Source organism: Gavia stellata, chromosome 2 (assembly GCF_030936135.1).
Source record: "Gavia stellata isolate bGavSte3 chromosome 2, bGavSte3.hap2, whole genome shotgun sequence".
Classification (NCBI taxonomy): Eukaryota; Metazoa; Chordata; class Aves; order Gaviiformes; family Gaviidae; genus Gavia; species Gavia stellata.
In genome coordinates, this window is record NC_082595.1 from 111,086,636 (window position 1) to 111,107,490 (window position 20,855).

General features: G+C 45.3%; 1 protein-coding gene across 2 annotated transcripts in view; it reads left to right on the forward strand.

Annotated features, from left to right (window-relative positions):
• The first annotated feature begins 3,140 nt into the window (after positions 1–3,140).
• The window catches only part of INTS9 (integrator complex subunit 9), a 72,260-nt gene continuing 54,545 nt past the window's right edge, over positions 3,141–20,855 (forward strand). The window contains exons 1-6 of one of the 2 annotated variants that reach the window (XM_059830591.1): positions 3,141–3,171; positions 7,387–7,514; positions 12,273–12,333; positions 14,826–14,888; positions 18,288–18,427; positions 20,058–20,144. In XM_059830591.1, coding sequence (XP_059686574.1) covers positions 3,163–3,171; positions 7,387–7,514; positions 12,273–12,333; positions 14,826–14,888; positions 18,288–18,427; positions 20,058–20,144 — 488 coding nt within the window. In that variant the 5' untranslated portion in view covers positions 3,141–3,162. The remainder of the gene's footprint in view (positions 3,172–7,386; positions 7,515–12,272; positions 12,334–14,825; positions 14,889–18,287; positions 18,428–20,057; positions 20,145–20,855) is intronic. The other variant, XM_059830598.1, reaches the window with a different exon arrangement.

Here is a 20,855-nt window from a genome sequence, read left to right on the forward strand (position 1 = left end):
CAGAGCCCGGTGCTCCCAGAACAGGCAGGTAACAAACGCATCCCTGCAGGGATAACATATTCCATCCCTTCTCACTTCTCCCCTACTTCCCTCCCCCATCCCCATCTCAGAGATGTTTTCTTAGCAATTTGGAAGAGAAATGGCAAAACGGGAGATGCAAAACACAGAAATAAATTAAGTTTGTTCTCTGCTGTTGACGGATTTGGCCCTAGCGTGATGGGAGAAAAAAAAAATGTTGAGTGATAAATCCATATATACCTACTCCAAACTACACCCAACATCCCAAGGGACATGGTATAATGGTAAATAAATATAGATGCAGTTCCTACTAATGAGGCAGGGTACAGCAAGGCCAAAGAAAATGCAATCATCTCGGGAAAAAAAAACTGCACAGGACTCCTCCTCTCCCATCCATGGAGGAAATCAAATGCCAGCTGCACCATCCCAGGAAGGAAGCAGAGCCTGTACCTGATGAGCCCTGCAGAAATGAGCTAGTCATATCACGGGACGCAAGCAGGCACTTCAGGGTTTTGCCAGCCCACAAATCGCCTGCAGAGCACAATCCCTCTCCCCGATACATTTTACATGCAAATTGTATTTTTTTTCCCCCCAATTTCCTTTTCCTCTGTCCCCATTAGTTTGAAGCAGGGGCACGTAGCTGGCGTCTATCAGACCTGCACCGACAGTGCTCTCAAACGCGTGCCCTGGCCATCGGTTTAACGCTTTCCTCCCTACAAACTTTAAATCCTTCCAGCTTTTGTTCGTATACATTTTGCACTTAAAAGCCGCTTATCTTTACTCCCAGCCTTACTCGAGCATGAGAACAAATCGAGATACACCCGACTCCACAGACAAACAGCAAACATGCCTACAATCTTCATTTCCTCTTCCTTCTTTCCTCCCCACCCCCCGAAAAAAGCTTTTTTTTTTTGTCCCTAACACGAAGGGATTGGGAAAAACAGCACGCACAACCAAGGCTTTTTCAGACCTATGGCAGAGAAAAAAAAAAAAAGCTTTCCGGAGAAGTGCTCTGCAAACATACCAAGAGACACTCTTAGAACAAGTAAGAAAACACCCATCAGACAAAACTGAGGTGGAAGAACTCGGCTCGGTCTGTCTCGCGTGTGTGTTTTGCGCCTAAAAACACTCGCCTCTTGCTGTGTTTTAACCCCGAACCACAGCAGAACGGTTCAGGGGTATTCCCTGCCACTTCCTCCAGCCGGTCCGCGGGGTCAAACACGCTGTTCTTCCGAAAAAAGATCCCAGGCACGGATACAAAAGCATTTGCCCCATCTCTTCCCAAGAGGTACAAGATAAACAAGCCTATGACACCCCACCCAAGCTCTTCTCGCACATTTTGGGAATGACTTCGCCGCCCGGGTCCTCCTCCTCCCCCCCCCCCCCGCCCCGTTCCCACGTTAAACTCTCCAGCAACAAGACACCCTTCGGACTCAGCCTCTGCCCTCCCCGAAAACCCTCTCTCCAAGCCCCGGGAGCTGCCACAGATCTCGCCCTCCTCGTCGCGCAGCCTCCCAGCCCCGGCAGCCAGCGGGGTTTGGGGCACCCGTGGCCCCCGTTCCCCCCACCGCCACAGGCACAAAGCAGCGGGGCTCCCCTAGAAAGGAGCCCCCGGAGCCCTCGCACACCCACGGCGGCCCCTCAGCCCCCCCCCTCCAGCCCGGGCAGAGCTCCCCGCCAGAGCCCCGGCGAAGGGGCTCGATGCCGGGCGCGATCCTCACGGCGCACCGGGCTCCATCCCCGCAGGCTCGGAGCCTCCCTCCTTCCTCTGCCTTCCCCGGCCAAGCCACCGCCGGGCCGGGCCGGGGCAGCCCCCCCGGGGGTCCGGGGCACAGGGAGCGGGGGCCCCCGCCGCCCTCCGCAGCCGCGCTGGGGCTCGCAGCAGCCCAGCCCCAAACTCGGCGGCGAACAAAACCGAAACACCACCACGAAAAACAAAAAGGAAAAGCACCCACCCAGGCTGAGGGGACTCCGCCACCACGAGTCCGTCCCCCCCCCACACCCGGGAAAGCGGTGGGGAAAAATAAGAAGAAATAAATAAAGGGCAGGAACGGCGACGGAGGGCTCTTCTTTAAAACCCAGAGGCTGCCCTGCCCTCCCGCAGACCCCCGCAGCAGCCGCCCGGGGAGACCTTCCTCCTCCTCCCCCGCTGCGGGGCATACGCGGAGCCACCCAGAGCCGCGGCTCAAACTCTGCCGGCGAGCGGCCGCCCGGGCTGAGGGGCCGCCCGGGCTGAGGGGCTGCCCCCGCCCGCCCCCCGCCCCGGCTTCCCCCCTCACGCACATCCCGCGCTGCGAGGAAACCCGCTCTCCGGCGCGGCGCGACTCCCCCGCCGGCAGCCGCGGTGCCGCTGAGGGGGGACCCCTTCCCGCTCCCCCCCTCCCTCCAGCCCACCCACCCGCCCGCCCCCTCCCCTCACAAGCGCCGCTCTCGCCCCCCCCTCCCCTCCTCCCGGCCCCACACTTCCCTCCTCCCCACAAGCAACACTCACCTCTGGGTGCTGGCGGCGCCTCCACCTCACCATGTAACGGCAGAGGGGGGGGTCCCCCCGCCCGCCCCCGCCCCAGCGTGAGGGGAGATTAACGGGGGCGCAGAGGGACGAGAACAATAGGGGGGGAGGAAATCCCTCGGCCGCCGAGCCCCCCTCCCCAGCCCCGCCGAGGACAAGGGCCCCCTCCCCGTCTGGCTCCCCTCCTGCCGCTCCCTCCTCCTCGCTCGCTCCCTCTTTTTTTTTTTTTTTTTTTTTTTTTGGCTCAATCACACCAGACTGACTGTCTTTGTCTGTCTGACAACCGCCATGTTGATATCAACATCCAAGCTCCCACCTGCTGCAGCTGTGAGACCCTGGGACTTGTAGTTCCCCCCTCCCCAGGGTGACGGGGAGAGCCGCCGCCCGGGGACTACAACTCCCAGCATGCCTCGGCGGCACGGCACGCCAATGGCGCGCGGGGCGAAGCGCGGGGCGGACTACAGCTCCCGGCGTGCCTCGGGAGGGAGGGGCGGGCTCGGCCATGACTTCATCCTGGGCGGGGCGGGGCGGTGGGACTGCAAGTCCCATGATGCCCTGGGGCGCGAGGGGGGGTGGTGAGGGCCGGGCAGGAAGGTGGGGGCAGGATTGTCCCGGTAAATAGAGCCGGGTGAAGCATGAAGCTGGTGAGTGCGCGGGGCTGGGGGTGCTGCGAGGCGGGGGGGCGGGCTTCGGCCTGCCCCCGGCGCGGGGGGGGAGCTCCCGGGATCGCCCCTGGGCTGCGGCAGCCTCAGCTCCGCCGGCAGTGAGGGGAGAGTGGGGCCCTGAGGGGGGCGGCCCTGAGGGAGCCGGCGGGGGGCGGGCCCAGCGCTCCGCACCCTTCAGCCGCCCGGCACGCGAGCGGCCGTTAAACGGTCGGCGGGGAGCTGCCAGCTGAGGGGACGGAGCCGCGGGAGGCCGGGGCGGGTGGGGAGTAGGCGCCGGCGTGTGGGAAGGGGCGCAGGCCCGGGCAGGCGGCTCTCCTCCGGCCCTCTGCCGCCGTGCCCCCCCCCCCCCCCCCCCCCGCCGGGCTTGGCGTTTTGGATCGGATGAAACATCGGTGGGGTTCGGGAGGAGGAGGAGGTGTTTCTCTGCCTTCCTGCCCTTAAACACGGGGCTCGCCGTGGAACGGTGCTGGAGCTAGCCCATCCCACGTGTGACTTCCAGTGTTGCTCTAGGAATATTAATAAATCCCCGTGGTTCATAATAAAATCATTTCCCATCGGCAGTATGATGTTAATACAGATAATTACACAGAAGAAGTTCAGCCTGGAAGAGCTATGTCAAAGGTGCACTATGCTTCTGACAAAGATTTTGGTTCTGATACTACAATCTTCTAAAGGGAAGCTTATCAGAAAATACATTACCCATATTATTGATCTGCTCTCTGGATCTCCGTTCTTCAACTATTTAAGTTTCCCAGAGACCTTGCATTCACCTACTACTTTCCTTCCCAGGAAGAATTTCCCTCTTTCACACAATGTGCTGCAATTCTTTGTCTGGAGGTGAAAACCAAAGCAGCTTTCAAAATACCTGAGCATACCATTTGGTTTGTTTAACCTGAAGTTACACCGCTGTTAGACATAAGATGGTCTCTCAGTTTTGAGAGTGAGCAGTTTGTCTGGAGGAAGCTTCATAGAAGTGAACTTGGATTCTGGGCTTGTTTTGAGACTTCAATAAATCACTATCTGCGCTGTAACAGGGGAAAATTAATTCAGTAGGCAGGTGGCCGAAGAGCTTGATCCTGCATAATCTTACGTATGCGATTAAGTCTCTGCGTGGATAGATACTACCAGTGGGACAAGCTGTGCAAAGCTAAGCACTTCTGGACGTGATTGTAGAGGCTGATATAATGCAGGGGGAAAAAGCAAACTGAGAAATCTTTAAATGAAGACCATAGTGGAAATGTGGAGTTCTTTTAATGTCTAGAGTCTTGCATAGGGGTAGAGAGAGGGAAGGGGATGGGGGGGAGGGTACAAGCTGTCTGAAATCTGTATTGTGACATTTTTAGATCTGTGTATAAATCTGGGGACTGAGGATCATAGGACCGGATTCTTCATCTTATATTTGTCCGGAGATATGGCTGAATCCTGGGGTTGTAGGGGGAGGAGCTGGATGCTATTTCATCCTCTTTTCTCATATGTTTGGGTTCAATTTGGAAGAAGAAGGTAGAGGTGACAGACTCCAGACCTGATTCAGAATCCAGTGAAAATGTCAGACTCACATAAATTCAAATGTGCTTTGGTCCAGGCAACTCCGGTTACGAATTTCCCCCTAGATTTTAAGCTGGCATGTGATATTAATACTGGAAGAATGCACTGCAGTATTTGTTGGCTTCAGCTGGAATTCAAAGCACTGGCTTTAACCTGCAAAATTTTGAATGTTTTGGAGCTGCTAGCGTGAGACATCATCTCTTTTCTCTGTCACGCTGCCATCCATGAGATCACCAGAGACGCTCCGAGCTGGCGAGCGCTCAGCGTGGACCAGATGTCTGCTGAGAACCTGCCTCTATGAGAGCCTTAGCATCTGGAATTAGCCCCTCATCTTGATCTCTTTGTGCCCTGCTCTGTCAAACTTTCATCCAATTTACAAAGCCTGCCAAGAAAGTTGTGAGCTGAGATGGGCATATTTATGTCTTTTGTATGCTTTGCGACTTTTTTACATGACTATTTTTTAATTAGGAGATGAGGCACCTTGTGTGTTAGCTGCACCAGCCTTTAGCCGTAAGGGAATAAAGATGGAAGCAGACAAATCTTAGAGCAAAAAGGACTTGTGTTTTAGTCCGGTCAGGAATATTAGTCATTGGGATCTCTGGATCTGTTTTAAACAGTAACAAGTATAAGCTGGGTGGAAATTATCACATTTGTAGTGTGTATAGAGACGTGTATAGTGCAAACACTGAGATTCTTGGATTCCTAATCTAAAATTCTAACAGAGCTACAGGCCCAGAAGTGTCATCTGTGCAAATAGCTGTATAGCATATATGAATTGCTTTTTTTTTTCCCCCCAGTCACTTTACTTGAATCTGGTAGAAAGAGTCCATTGACTCCCAGGAATCCATTTACCACAGCGTGACGGGCACAGATATAGATTATTTTAGATGCTTTTAAAGAAGAAAAAAGGAAGGTTTTCCAGTTAGCTCGTAGATGTCAGGGTCATGATCCTATTCATGATTTTAAAAAAAGTAAGAAAGTGTTTTGCTGATAAAAGTGGTGATATTTCATTGCCTTTTCTAATTACCGGTAGTTTAAAAGCTACAAAAATAGTTAAGATCTTATTTTTTCCTTGATTTCTTTCTATTTACTTGGATTTATAGCTTCAGTTGTCAAAGTTCTGGTCTGGTGAGAACTTAATTTCACATGCGTATTTTACATTTGCAAATAAAACAACTGAATTCCTTACTTGTATACACACTTCTTCACCAGCCTGGCTTTTCACGTTTTTTTTAAACTTTGCTAACAGCAGGCAGAATGTAACGTTGCTCCTTAATAATTAAGGCTTTGTGAATTTAAAACAAAAGTCTTTGTGATATTTTTAATTTAATATTTGGGGCTTAGTAGCTTTTTAATATTTAAATATAATTTAAAACAATTTTTTGATGAATGTATGTAAATGGACTCCTTGGGAGTTGTTAATCCAGACAGTTGCAATCCTGTGTTAACATATTGTGAGCAGAAGTAGAAAATGAAATGATTAATCTACCTTCTTTCCACTTCGTAGAATGAAATATAGAAAGCAAGCATAAGGTATAAATGACTTTGAAAACGACTGAGTCTGCTTTTAGTGCAGTGCATGGCCAACCAATTGATATTTTTCATCTTAATTGACCAAAACTTGAAATCAAAAGCTGAAGTTTGACCACCTGAGCTGCCAGATGCCCAGACTTCGGACATGCGAAAATCTGTATTCAAGATGTAAAATCTCCTATTCTTGCAATGCCTGAAGACCTATCGAATCCCTTTAGTCAAAGAAGAGAAACCCTCATGCAGAGGTGGAAGGTGGCAAGGCTCTGTTCAGACATTTAGGGTTTCTAATCCCGCATTTTAAAGCTGGCATTTTTATTCACTTGTCTTCTTATTCAAAGCTTCAGCTGCTCCTGTGCCTTGTAAAATGTTTGCCACTCTCCATACAAGAGGTGACTGCATCTCAATGATTCTGAAATGCCCCTGTATATAACCTGCTTACTGGCTCATTAAGCTTGCAAAGCATTTGGGATTTCTCAGTACACAAACCCTTCCATTCAGGTATGGTTGTCCATTCCCTCGTGTTTCCTGTTTGCGTTTAGCAAGACAAAAAGCAGGTGAGAGCATGCCCCAGAGCTGCTGCCATGCACATGTACGGCTTCCTCTGCTGATCTGTGCCAAGCAGCCACAGGAGCTGTGGGCTGCACCTTGTTTGTTTGTTTAGGCAGGTTTCTTAAGGAGATAAAGCTTGTGTTCCTGCAGGGATCCTCTCCCTCCCTTTCCACCCCAAGTAATTTTCAAATTCTCTAGCCAATTTCAGGCAAGTTTTGCCAGTAGGACTGAGTTTTGAAGAAACTGATTTTCTGGGATTTTTGTGAAACAGGTGGTGGTTAGAAAAAAAGAGATTCTACATGTGTCCTGAATTGGAGAGAGGAGCTATGCCATCCTCTCAACCCTTGTGATCAGAAAAACTTGTCTGAAGAAAATCTGCCCCTTGTTACCCTGACATGGGGAAATCTCCACACAGAGCTGTGAGACACAGATTCATAGGAAATCAGGTTTTGTTCTGATGTGTATGAAACTACATGTTTAAAAATAAGGGGAAAGCGGCAGTTTTCAGGGGGGGTTCACTCTGTTGGTAAAGGTCATGAGGAACTCATCCTTGTATTCTTCTTTCAGTACTGCCTGTCAGGACATCCAACCTTACCATGCAATGTACTCAAGTTCAAATCTACCACCATCATGCTGGATTGCGGACTGGATATGACATCTACGCTCAATTTCCTCCCGTTGCCGCTGGTTCAGAGGTATGTTCTGCGGCCTGTCAGCACTTAGTCTGTGTCTTCTTGGGTTGCAGTTGGAGTGCTCTGTGTGAAATGGTGTATTGGAAGGAGGGAGGGGATGAGTACAAATGAACGGCATCATCTGATATCATAAATAGACTTTGTTCACTTAAAAATTCTCTTTATCAAAATAACGTCCTTTGGCTCAGTAGACGGAAGACATTTTATGGATTTATTGATTGGTTTTTCTAGATAATTTATTCTAAGCTTCAGTAAAGTATTGCTGCAACTGCTCAGCACAAGTGAGGTCACATATCTGTCATCTTTCTGGCTTCTTCATGCAAGATGAGATAAATGGGTAACTGAGATGGAGTGCGTGGAGCCCAGCAAGTACTGTTTAACCACCGTCTTCTCAGGCTTTTCTTCAGAGCACAGACTAATGCAAGGAAAAATAGCACTTAACAGTCCTCGTTAGTTGACTTGATGGCATAATTGTTCCCTTTTAAAAATTAAATAAATAAAAGGGCAGTGCAGCTGGGCACAGGAATGGAATGGCAGTGAAACAAAAGTAGTCTAGAAGAGAATCCTGAGATCAAGACACCCCCTTCTATGCCCTAGCTACAAAGTTGTATTTTCCCAGGTTTTTAGATGAATTTGGATATTCAGTTAGGGTGGCTTATGTCTTGCATAAATGGAATAAATCACAAAAATGAGGAGTTGGAAAGGTGGGAATGAGGACCTCTTGGTGATGGGAAGCAGTAGGAGTTTCCACAAAAGCCATTTAGTAACTTTGATCCACAAGGAAACAAGTGAGGAATGTTCTGGGTTCAGGGGAGGTTTGATTGAGAGGGCGAGAATATGGTTGGGGAAGGGAGTTTCCTAAGTGACCTAAGGAGGTTAAAGCATTTTGTCCAGAACTTCCTATGGTTTGTTATTTTTTGGAGAGGAAAAGAATAGACAATGTATGCATTGTTCTGCAAGAACGTGGAGTTCAAGATCTGCTGTAGAGTAGGGAACAGATGCCTTAAGATGGATCAGTCAATTTTTGTCCCATAACGGAATTGCTAACTACAACATTTAGGAGCAGTAGTAGATTTTGAAAGGATAGAGAAAATCTGGGAAATCCAGGTACAGACAGAATTGCCTTGCATTGGCTTTCTCCCACACCTCAAAGAAAAAGGAAATTGAGAGAGGAACAAGTAGCAAAATTAGGTGATTGAACAAAGGCTTAAGAGGTTCTTTAGAACTGCAGGCATCAGCGCTCCCCGGGGATATGCCAGCTTTGTCTGCTGATAGCAGACCCTGGGAATGAACAGCCAAATTGCAGGTCACAACCTGGAATTCCCCGAGTACCTCCAGAATGTCTGCACTAAAATGACTCAAACTCAATAAGAAAGGATGTCAGATTTGACCCCTGATGGCCCAGTGGAATTGGAGCAAACAGTTGGATTTAAATCCAATCAATCTTGTCGGTAAGGTGATTGAACACCCCTTACAGCAAGGTTCGTCCAAAGCACATGGACTTGGGCAAGTAATTGATCTCTTCAGTACTCTACAAAACAGATGTCCTGCAGGGAGTTGTGGAAATGAGTTAGAAACTTGTGGAGGAATGTGGCTGCCACTAAAAAGTCCTTATCTCTCTATAGTATTCATAGTTGGACCATTATATATCAGGTCTTCATTACCATGATGTCTAAATACCTCTGAAATTCAAATGTGTATTTCAACACAACGTGGCCAGGTGATAGAGAGTTGACATTATCATCAGTTTCCAGGTGAGAGAGTACAAGAAGGACTGACTGCCTGAGGTCTTGCGTGAAGCATGTAGCAGTGCAAGAATTTGAAGACAGGTCTGTCAGGTCTTAGGTTATTACCAGCAGAAGTGCTGCTTCTTGCAGCTAGGCTGAGATGGACCCATGTGAAGTCTTAACCAGAGAGGAGCTGTGCTTCTCTCTGCTGTCTTTAAACCAGAGGTCCCGAAAGTATGATCTGTGAACTTGGGTTCTGCAAGTCTCAGTATGTGGTCTGCAAAGGTGCCCTAATTTTCACCTCTGTGAAGCATAAACGTATGGTATTACAGAGGATCTTTGCTATGCAGCTAAATCCTGTGTCGTAGCTGGCATGGGACCCTCCTTGAGCAAACATTTGAGAGCCTTGTGCTTTAATCTATAAGAGGGGAAAGTGCTGTAGTGTTTGTGTCATTAAAGGGACTGGACATTTTTAGAGTTCTTTGCTCTTCAAAAAAAGCCCGTCAAAGGGTATTTAGATTCCACCTTGTCCTGGAAATGGCAGTCCTTGTTCTCAGCAGCCCACGGAGCATGTGCAAAGTACCTGCAGTTGCCAAACACTTTATGCCAGTTCATGTACTTTAAAGGAGATTTGTCAACTGGAATTTTCTCCCCTGTACCAAAGTCAAATGCAAAACGGTAAAATGAACATGTGGGAAGCTCTTAACCTTTCCTGTCTAGCCGTGACACACTTGCTCGCATTATTTATGGGACAGTTCTAGCTATTTTGGATTAATCAATCACTCTATTACAATGTCAAAACTATGTCGGCAGGAACTGTGTTACTTCTTGCCTTCAAGGTAAAGAGTCCTTTCTGTCCTGTGTTGCTTATTCCACTTTCACCCACACACAAGACCTGTCTGCTAATTTTGCCTCTCTTGACAAGAGTGTATACTCTTCAGTGGATGCCAGGTTTAGTACAAGTCAATAGTGCGCTTTCATCATGAGTAAGTCAGTGTACTAGGCTAAGTTAGGGGGAATAGGGCCAGCAGATCAAGGAAAGTTTATTCCGCTATGCCTCGTACTGGTGAAACCACAAATGGATCCAGGTTTGGATTCCCAATTGAAGAGGGATGCGGAGAAACTGGAGATGGTGTTCAGGGAGCTCCAGGATGGTCAGGGTCCGGAGCCCATGACTACATGGGGAGGTTGAGGGAGCTGGGCTTGTTCAGTCTGGCAGAGAGGAGGCTAAACAGGGAGCTAACAGCCACCTACATCTGCTTGAAAGGAAGTTACAAAGGCAACAGAGCCAAGCTCTTCTCAACAGTGACAGGCAGTATAAGGGGCTAGTGGCCACAAATTGTGTCTTGGGAGGTTCATGCCGGACATTAGCCTCCCAGTGATGAAGTTTTTCTTAGCACTTCCACTTCCAGTCTTTCCCCAGAGAGACTCTAGAATCTCATGCTCCAGGGATTTGTAAGACCCAGCTGGACAAAGCAGTGGCTGACCTGATCTAGTGTTGGCTTTGAGATATTGGACTACAGACCTCCAGATGTCCCTTCCAACCAAGGTTTCTGTCCTCTCCTCCCTTATCTGTCAAAGTTGTTGCATATCAGAGTGGTTTGTTCGTGCTTTTCCCCTGCTTTTTCCATAGCTCTTTTGGCCTCTGCACCAGTCCTACTCAGCCCCCTCAGTCTCCAAAATACTGCTCTTAAACTGAGCTTTTGAATGTGTCAGTGGGGAGTACATTTAGCCACTTCATCTTTTCTATCATCAGACTTCTTCAGACTTACTCTTTATCCTCAAAAGGGGGTTGTGCTTCTCTGGCATAGCTTCTTGATGACATATCCTTCTGCTCTCACCTCTTACCTTCTGTCTTCACTCCTTGAGTCTTGGGTTTCCCCTTTTTCCTTCCTTGTGACTTTCTGGAGTGCCAGTTAGGATTTGTTCTTTTATACTGATGTTAGTCTGAACACAACATTCCTCTGAGCCCTTGAATCACTTCCTATTTTCAAGATCTTAAATTTGAAAGCCCTTATAGCATATAAGCATGCCTGTCTGTAGAGCTTAGTGCACAACACTTGCAGATTTCATTGCAATCGGGTTCTTGAGTTCTGTGTCCAAATCTGAGGTTGTTGCAGGGCTTGGTTCCAGGTGGGTTCAATTCTCTTGTTTCCTCAGCTTTTTCTGTTTTGGATTTCTGTAGATATGCTTGAATCTGGGCAGACTGTGGTTTTAGAGCTAAGTTGTAGCCTCACACAAAAATCACATGTCACTATGAAGTATGGATAAGTCTCTCAGTTGTGGTAGGAAGAAATGCTGCAGCAATTACTACTGTAAACTCAGGATTACAATGTCCACCTTGAAGTTTCTTTATTAGCAACTGAAACAATTAAAAAAAGGGGCCCTGCCATTGCTGACTGGTACTAGACCTGCCAGCTTAAAACATGCGGTTCACAGCAAAACCTCCTTGTCCCTTTGTCCTTCCAACACAGGTAAATGCATTGTACAGCTGTTGGTGTGGGTTTTCAGGGTGAGACTTAAGCGTGAAACTGTGGTTTATATAGATATAAAATCGTAACCTCTGTGTCTATAAATGATTTAGTCCAGAGCATCAGTCTTTCCTTGCCATTGCTAATGGGAATATTTGTCTGTCGTCTTCTGTCCCAGAGAGTTTTACGGTGCTTTTGTATTGTTTCAGGCATAGAGTTTGTTGCTGCCCTAACTTCTCTTTATACAGCCAGTTTCACCACAGGGCAACATAAGCAACACTGAGCCTTTTTGAAATTCTCACCGTAAATGACTGAAATCAAACTCCCTGCATGCGTCATCCTCTTATTCTTTTTACTTGTAAGTGTCATAATCATGATTTGTAAAAGTCATTTCAGTGAACACTTAAACACAGTGAAACTGTCTGTCTGTTTTATTAAGATTGTTAGTTCCCTGAGACAGAAATGGTGTTCTCTTCCTGTATGACACCAAATAGAAGGTCTGTGCTCAGCAACTGATAATGATATAATTAATATTGCAGTAATTTTTTTCTCTCTTTCTGCAGCCCCAGGCTGTCCAAACTTCCTGGCTGGGTTTTGAAAGATGGAAGCACATTTCTGGACAAGGTACTATACTGATAGAATTTTCTTACCATGCAAAAAGCTACCTGACAGGACAGGAGCTTGCACTGCAGGAACAATACTTCCCTGCTGACTCATCGCAAAGATTTCTATGTGTACCCTTACCACCCATGATGTCCTTGTAGAGCAGAACATTTTGAAACAAAATACTAATAGCAACTCTGAGGCTTTCAGTCTTCGAAGGTAGCCTAACTTTTAAAAAAATCCTCTTAAAATGCAGAAATCATCAGTATGTATATTTTCTTATTTCATGGAGCTCCATAAATAATAGTGCTTTGCCTTCTTAGAGTGCCTTTTATTCAACAGTCTTGCTTTTCTGACACTAAAGCTTCATAGCATGCTTATAAATGAGATTGGTATCATACCCTTTTTTAGGCAGGAGGACTATGAGAAAGTGAATGGTTTGCGCACAGGAGGTCTCTTATAGAGGAAAAGCATGTCTTTGGCCTCTGAAATCAACATGTGTTCTGCTGCTGGACATAGCAGGGAGGATATTATCTCCAGCCTCCTAATTCTAAGGCACAGGACTTACTCAGCTACATGAGAGACATAGAATTTGTCTTTTTTCCCCTCTTTTCATTACATTAGTTTTGTAGGCAAAATTTATCTGGGGCTTCAACCAAAACTAGGCACTGTAGCATCCATCTTAATCTGCCAGAGGGGAACAATGAACACAAAAATATGTCAGATGTTAGTAAAATAGGCAGATACATTTCAAATGTGTGCAGCGATAGGTATCAGTAGAGAAAATACTGTTTTAATAGACTCTTCTCTGACTATGTGAACATTAAAGGAAAACGGTAATAATAGTTGCTTTTGTAGGGGACTTTGAGGTGGACAGAATGGGTTGATCTGATTTTTACAGGCAAGGGAGCTGAAGATCACAGATTAAAGACCTGATTTTTCTTCTTATTGAAGACAAAAGAAACTGTATAGGCAGCGTTTCTGCTAGTAAAATAGTAACAGCTCTATTCAGAGCACATGGTAACTGGCAATCGCAGAGCTACAGAGGCTCAGTGACAGGAGTGGAGTTGCCCATTTTGAATTCCCTGGAATTTGTTTCTCCTGAACCCCAGCCTTGGTCTCAGAGCTTTGGGCTCCATTCTGTCCAAAGAACAGATAGGCTGTCAGTATATTTTTATATGTGATGTATTTGCATTTCTGTGGTGCTGCTGCTGCAGCGTGTGCTCCGGAGAAGTCTTCAAACTCGCACAGCGCCAATGGAAATCATGTCTTAAAAATTCAAAGGCAGCATCTCCTACCTTCACCTTGACCATTGTAACTGCTTGGAATGGTAAATTCTTTGACCCATGCTGGAAAAAGGCAAGGGAGGGAGTCAAAGGGGGATGTTTTATCATGTCGGGTGGACATTTCTGTTATAGCACTCTCTGGATGACAGTTATAAAACTTAAGTCCTGGAGAGGCATTGAAATTTGCTGCAATCTAGTTTTAATCATTTTGAACTCCCTTGAGATGAGGTTAGGAGACTTCTGCCACTAGATGTAATTGCTCATTCGTTATTAGTTGGCAGGTGCACTGTAATTATTAAGAATTGGATTCAATCTTTAATTCTGTCAGTCTGAAGCTGGCTGAGACCACTCGCTTTGGGACAAGCAAGAGAAGCATCCACGAGAGAAAGCAGAGTGGGTGATAGGTAGCCTGTGAGGTGTGTTAGGACGAGAGTTGGACATATTTTTTGTTCCATACATAATCCTGAAGAATGTGACTTCTCATGTGACAAAGATTTCTGATGTCAGCCTTGAAAAAAGAGGAAGAAAATGGAGGACTAGAGATCCAGCAGAGATAAATCTAAGAAAAAGTGCCACATGAAGCTTAGATCCCCAAAAGATGTTTCATCAAATGCTCTTAGACACAGGCTAAAAATTGTATTCTGCTCCTAATAAGACAGAAAAGGGTTGATGTTATTGGGAACCAAAACTAAATTCCAAACTTGTAAGATAGCCAGGGCACTATAAAAGTGCTGTGCACACCTTCCAGGTCAGGAGAGCAGCAGTTCCAAGAAGAGTGATCTTCATGACCCACTTCTCAGTTCGTACTTTACTTCTGATTCTGATAGACAAAGTCAACTTGTATTGTTATAGATTTCCCAGCCAACACATCTGCAGTTGGAAGAGCAGGGAAAACGCAGCTTCATGGGACAGCACCTCCTTCATGGCCTCCGCAAAACCAGCCGGTGGTTACCAGAGTCTCTTTCCTTACCTACCGGAGTGCTGTTTCTGTTCTTCCAAATGAGGATCTCATTCTTTGAAGTACCAAGCAGCCTCATCTCGCATGAAAGCAGTTTCAGCAGATCTGCTTGACACAAATTGTATCTAGAAGGGGGATAAACATAATGTAGCAATGGGCTGGAAGTTACCTGTGATAAAGAAAATGTTTTGAAAGTGCAAAATCTGCTGCATTGGAGTAACGTTGCATTGTATTTTTGTGTCTTCTCTGTTGATGTGCTTTTCTCACAGGAACTAAAGGAGTGCTCTGGCCACGTGTTTGTAGACTCTGTGCCTGAGTTCTGTTTACCAGAGGTGAGTTCATTCAAAGCCTTACTGAAAAATCTGAATCTGTTCAATCACATGGGAAAAACTTGCTAAGTAATTATTACCAGCTTCATGCTAATTTATTACTACTCAGTAAATAATACTACTAAAACCTCTGTGTTGTTAAGGTGCCTCTAGTATCTATGACACTGGAAAAAGCATGGAAACAGCCCTTTTAAACAATGGTTTGGGGAGATCTGGAAGGTCTCCTTGAACAGATCCATATCTCACAGAAGAATAAGACTTAACTGTCCCTTTTTATGGGCCTTCCAAAGACAATATGACTGAACTGGACTCGGTTATGACAGGATACATGTGCTGATCTAGATAAAGGCAGTGAATGAAGACAAGGAAAGCTGCTTGTCTCTAACCACAGATGCATGACCTGCCTAGTGGACCTCCCCTGGGGAGCCGACCATGTGGTTAAGCCACTATTTGATTCTGCTGGGCTGCAGTCAGACATGCTGCTCTGCCAGCAGTAAATTTAGGTTAAAAAGTTTTCTTAGCTATTCATTACTGCCTCTTTGAGGAAAGAACTGTACCTCCAGATCCACTGACATAACTGCAAGTAGCTGCTTCTCAGGTTGTTTTTTTCAAGGATACCTGGGTTTAAAAAAAAGAAAGCAAGACTTGAAAATGTTTGAATTAACGGGGCTTACCTGACTTGATCAGATTAACGGTGTATATAGGAGAGCTGAAAAAGTAAAAAGCTGAGCAGAGAGTGGTGGGAGTGAATGATGGGGAATAGTTTGGGAATAGTATCCTCTTTCCTCAGCTGTGTTCGGACTGTGATAACATCAGTTCTTTCATTTCATGTTGGGATGTTTTCTCTGTCTTTCAAAGGCAGAGATGATTGCTTTTGGGCAGGGATTTTTTTTTTTCCTTTCTGCCTGACCTTGTTGACAGGAAGTAGAAAGCACTCCAGGAAGGTTGTTGTCAGCTTGCTGGGGTTCTGGCAATAGTGTTTCTGTCTGTTGATGCTATGAAATTCACCTCTTGCAGCTTCTGACTCTTGTCATCTTGATTCTTCGAAGCAAGTTGGCAGCTCTGGTACTAGTTTTGGCAAGTGATATCAACAGATCTGTGTCCAATTGCTTGTTTTCCCCAACAGGAATGGATATAATCCAATCACAAAAAAACCCCCCAAACCTAATAATTCTGGGTTCTTGTGTGCTTTCTGGTTACTGTCCTGTGGAAGGGAGAGATGTAGGAAGCATCTGTATGCCTAGAAAGTGCCATTATGTCCCAGATCTTGGGAATAATGGAGTTTATGTTCTGGATTCCCTTTGGAATTGAGGCCATGCACAGGAATGATAATCTGCTGGGGTTTATGGTGCTTCAGCTAGGCTTTCTGGTTACTTTGTTGGGCTGGAAAATACCCACATGTGTAGCTCTAATATGACTGATGGAGAGTTGATGCTTCATTATACCGTTGTCATCACTGAATCTAAATCTGTTTTCCAGCAGTCCGTGTTACAACTAGAAGACAGCAACCAGCTGCACATGTCACCATTGTAGGGACTTTACAAATGGCATCTCAAATGCTTCGGTTCCCGAAGTTCCCAACAGATGCCAAGTCTTCTCCGCAAGCATGAGGAACAGATCTGCTAGTGATTCACAGCTCGCATCTCTAGCTTCACAGGCTCCTGTGTCTGGAGGAGAGTTCAGACGTCATGGCCAGCCGAATGCATCTGCAGAGTAGAAATGTTGCTGGTGTTTGGCAGCACAGTATAAGAAGGAGCTTGTGTGAAGGAGGCTTTGTCTTTTTCTTTGTCTCCTTCCACGCCACTTCTTTTGAAGAAACTTGTCTGCAAAAGCAGTTAGTTTGAGAATCACAGTATCACTTCCAGGAACACCATTGCCAAAGAAAGCCAAATTTTGAATGTAATCCAGAAGCCACAAGGTGATAAGAGGCTGTCTCAGCAGCAGAGTACACTTCTACGTGTCAGAGTGCAGGGTGCAGCCCTCTCTTTGCTTGGCAACCTTCTGGTCTCTCTCACTTCACATTCAGGAAACATTTTTAAAACCTCTTCAGTTCATAGGCACTTTTAGTGAGATTGCTGCAAGTCCCAGGGAAGATTTTACTTTGTTTTGGTTCTGACACCCTTTTCATCCTATTAGTAAATGCTTCTAGGATGCTGAGACATGGGACGCTTAAGCTTGGAAAGTGGTAGTCTGTGTCCTCCTGATGGGAGGATCCCAGCTGGGCTGGGATTCAGCTCAGGGCTGAGTGACTCCCCATTTGATTCTGGAGAGTCTGGACACGGCTGAAAACCGAGACATGAAGGGCCAGTGTGGTAGGAGCAGGCATCAGCAGACTCTTGGCTACCATGTAGTGAGTGTATTTCTGCCTGGCAAGCTTAGTAAGATAGAAGAGTGCCCTGTCATGAATCTGAGGATGGTGTTTCACCTACTGTAGTTGGCTTGGAGATCATGCCTCCCACATCAGCTGTGATCATGGATTGAAACCATGAACGCTTAGCTGTGAGTTAAGCAGCTTGTCACCAGAGCACTGTGTCAGCCCTCTGAAAAGCCGAATGACCTACTTTCTTGCCTTTTTTTATTCAAATTACTGGACCAAGCCTTGTAATCAGATAATATGTGCTTGATGAGTGTTGAATTCCATTAGCTGCTCTATAATAACTGAGTTAGAGGTCATATATCTTGTAAATTTCTGACTTGACACCATTTGTGTTATAGCATTACCAGTAAATATTTCTAATTAAAATTCCTTTAACAATGTGTGAAATCTTCTTTCACTCTCTGAACTGCTGTCTTAACTGTCACATCAAAACAAATTGGACGCATCCGTCTGTTTTGTTGTATCCTATGAATGAGCTTAATCTCTTGCTGTAGAAAATGTGAATGATAAAGATGCCGAGCATTTAGTTTGGGAAAATATGAGAATTATTTTAAGCATATGAATAAATGCAACCTACATTCATCTCTCTCACTCTCCTGGGGTACAGTACCATGTGCCACATAAAAATACGAGACACCCTGCTAAATCGCTACTGCAGAAGTTTTGGTGTCTGCGCAGTGTTCCTCCCTAAGGAAGCGCACACATCAGTTTTTTGATAAAAGTGTAATCGTCATGCCTCTCTTAACGGCAGCCATTTCATTACATGAAAGACAGACAAACCCAGGACATGGTTTCCTTTTCAGATTTGAGAAGGGTATAATTTTAGGGGGTGTTTTAAATAAATCTTGTTAATTTAAAGGAAACATTAATCTTTGCCACAGCTGAGACATGCCCCCCCCCTTTTAATAAACCTGTTACATTCCTGCAATATAAAGTTTAAAAAAAAAAGAACAAGAAGTTTTTCTGCCATTGCTTAAACTGCATGAAAGGGTTACGTGTTGCTTATCTCTTTCCTCTGTTTTCAGACTGAGCTGCTTGACCTCTCCACGGTAGATGTAATCTTGATCTCAAACTATCACTGCATGATGGCATTGCCCTATATCACAGAGTACACAGGATTCACTGGAACAGTGTATGCCACTGAGCCCACTGTTCAAATTGGCAGGTAAAAAGCCCCTTAATATTCTCTACTCCTCTTTCATCACTGCTAAGGAAAAGGTGTAAAGGACAATATGGGTAGAGGAGTGGTGTCTAATGTTCCGAAGAGGCTCTTAGGCAGTAGCTGAAAGCCAGCCAAGTCCTTAGTGCTGCAAATGTGTTAACTCCATGTTTCCCAACCTCTGGAACCATCTGTCTTCAACATTTACAGCAGGTGCTTTGTGTTGAGTCCAGGCAGTAGATGTGGGATAGTAGATCTTGAGTGGACTGAGGCACTTTGAGCAGCAATTACCATATAGCCAACTTCAAATCTTCAAAAACCATGAATCAAAGATCTCTCCTGCTCCTCTCTGCTCCCCTTAAACAAAAGAGGAATCGCCAATCTTTTCAACAATAAATTAAGATTATTGCCTTGTAGTTTTTCAGTGTTTGAAATTCATATAATCACACTTTCCTCCACACCATGGAAGGGAATTTAAGCTGAGTTCTTCTCAAATGAGAGTCGAGATACTTAAGCTTTGAACTCCAAAGAGAAGCACTAAGAAAAACAGCAGAAATATGATACTGAAGTAGAAAAAGGAAGACCTGACAATGCAGTAAAAAACTTGGTCATCAAATTTGGCAGTCTTTTCTTACAAAGTTGTCTGTTGATTGGATAGGTCAATACCAAAGCCTGCAGGTTTGGCCCTCCGTGAAGTCTAACTGGACTTGCGCTGCACGCATCTCTCATGTAGAACGGCTGCCATGTTCAATAATGAGAAAGCAGATTAGGCTATGGTATCTGAACTACTCTGTAAGCACTTTAGGGCAGGAATCTTTGTCTATTAAAAGTCCTATGCAAACTTTCCATGCCAGAGTAATTCTCCCTTTGTGCAAAAACAAACAGAAACTGAAGGCCCTTGTAGGAGAAAGGAATTGTATAAATATGAACTAGTAGTAGACCTCGGGGGTATTGCTGGCCCATAGCTGAAGATAACAAGCATAGTCTTGTTGGAGAGTATACTGGTGTGGTTCTCCCCACCCCAAGTAATTCCAGATGCTGTTTTTCTGCAGTTAAATCTGTCACTTCCTACCTTCAAGGGGAAGCATGCATACAATTACAAATGCTGTTTAGTTTTGGGCAGTGAAATCTGCAGTGCCAATTTTTAATGCCCGACATATTTTTCTATCTCAAATGCTGTATTGTGCATTTGTAGTTGAGGAGAGTTCACTCTGACAATGTGCTAGGCTTCTCTAAGTAATAAACAGGCATTAGCTAACGAGTTTTCTTTATATATTTTGTCTCATTCCACATGACAAGCAGTCAATAACGAAGAAATCATCTTGCACAGCAGGAGAGAGATTTGGGAGTTCCTCTTGTCCTGCCACTTTCCAAATAACCCATAACCCAGTGGGCCAGATCTTCTCCTGTCGCAACCAGGCAGACAGAATTGGACTAACTTGAGCTTGACACACTCAGTGGGGAAACAGGGGTAGTATTGGTGAGGGGTAATTGCTGCGATGCCTCTGTGGGAAGAACCTCTCTTTAAAACTGCCTAATAGTGTTACAAGTTGTGTGATATTTTGGAAACATTTGGGACAAAGTTCTCTCCTGTGTGAAAGGCTGCAATACTAATTTAGTTATGTTGTCTTTTCAGACTTCTAATGGAAGAACTGGTGAATTCCATTGAACGTGTGCCAAAGGCTCAGTCTGCCTCCATGTGGAAGAACAAGGAGGTACAGAGGTAAGGAACAAGCCACCTGGAAAGGGTGACTGTCCTAAACACTAACCAAAGTTTAGAATTCACTGTAATGATGGGTCAGCTGCCACCATTCGAGATTTTATTTGCTACTACCATTAAGCAGAAAAAAAAAGCCTAAGAGGTTTACAGCTATGACTCCTTGGGTCAGTGCTTTCTTTAATGATATGCACATTGTTGGTCTTCCAAACAACCACACAAGTTTGATTCTTGGAGGGAGACTTGGTAACACAAAAGTCTCCCCTGATCTCCCTTCACATAGTTAAACTCCATGATGGTAGATAAAACCAGCAGATTTTTTGTATTAACATAAGAAGTTGGTAAAATTAGCAAGCTATTTAAACTTAATTATATTATATTTGAATAATTTTAATTTAAAATTATATTTACATTCACGTTTGCTGAAATGCTAAGAAAGTCAAGATACAACTGTTGGATGTCACTGGTGGCCAACCACAGAGCAGTGCTACCTTTCTTCCTAGGGCTGTAGCCTCTTTTACACTTGAACAGCAGAGGTGGTATTTTTGGCTTTTCAAAGCTTAGAAGCAAATTGAAATCTGAATAAAAAGGGTTAGTTGGAAACTCCATGTCTGTTTTCCATCTATATGTAAAAACAAGGTACTCAAAATTGAGGTCTTCTGCAGCTAAAATTTCGAAAGCCTATGTGATCTAAAAATTATCCATACAGTTTAATAA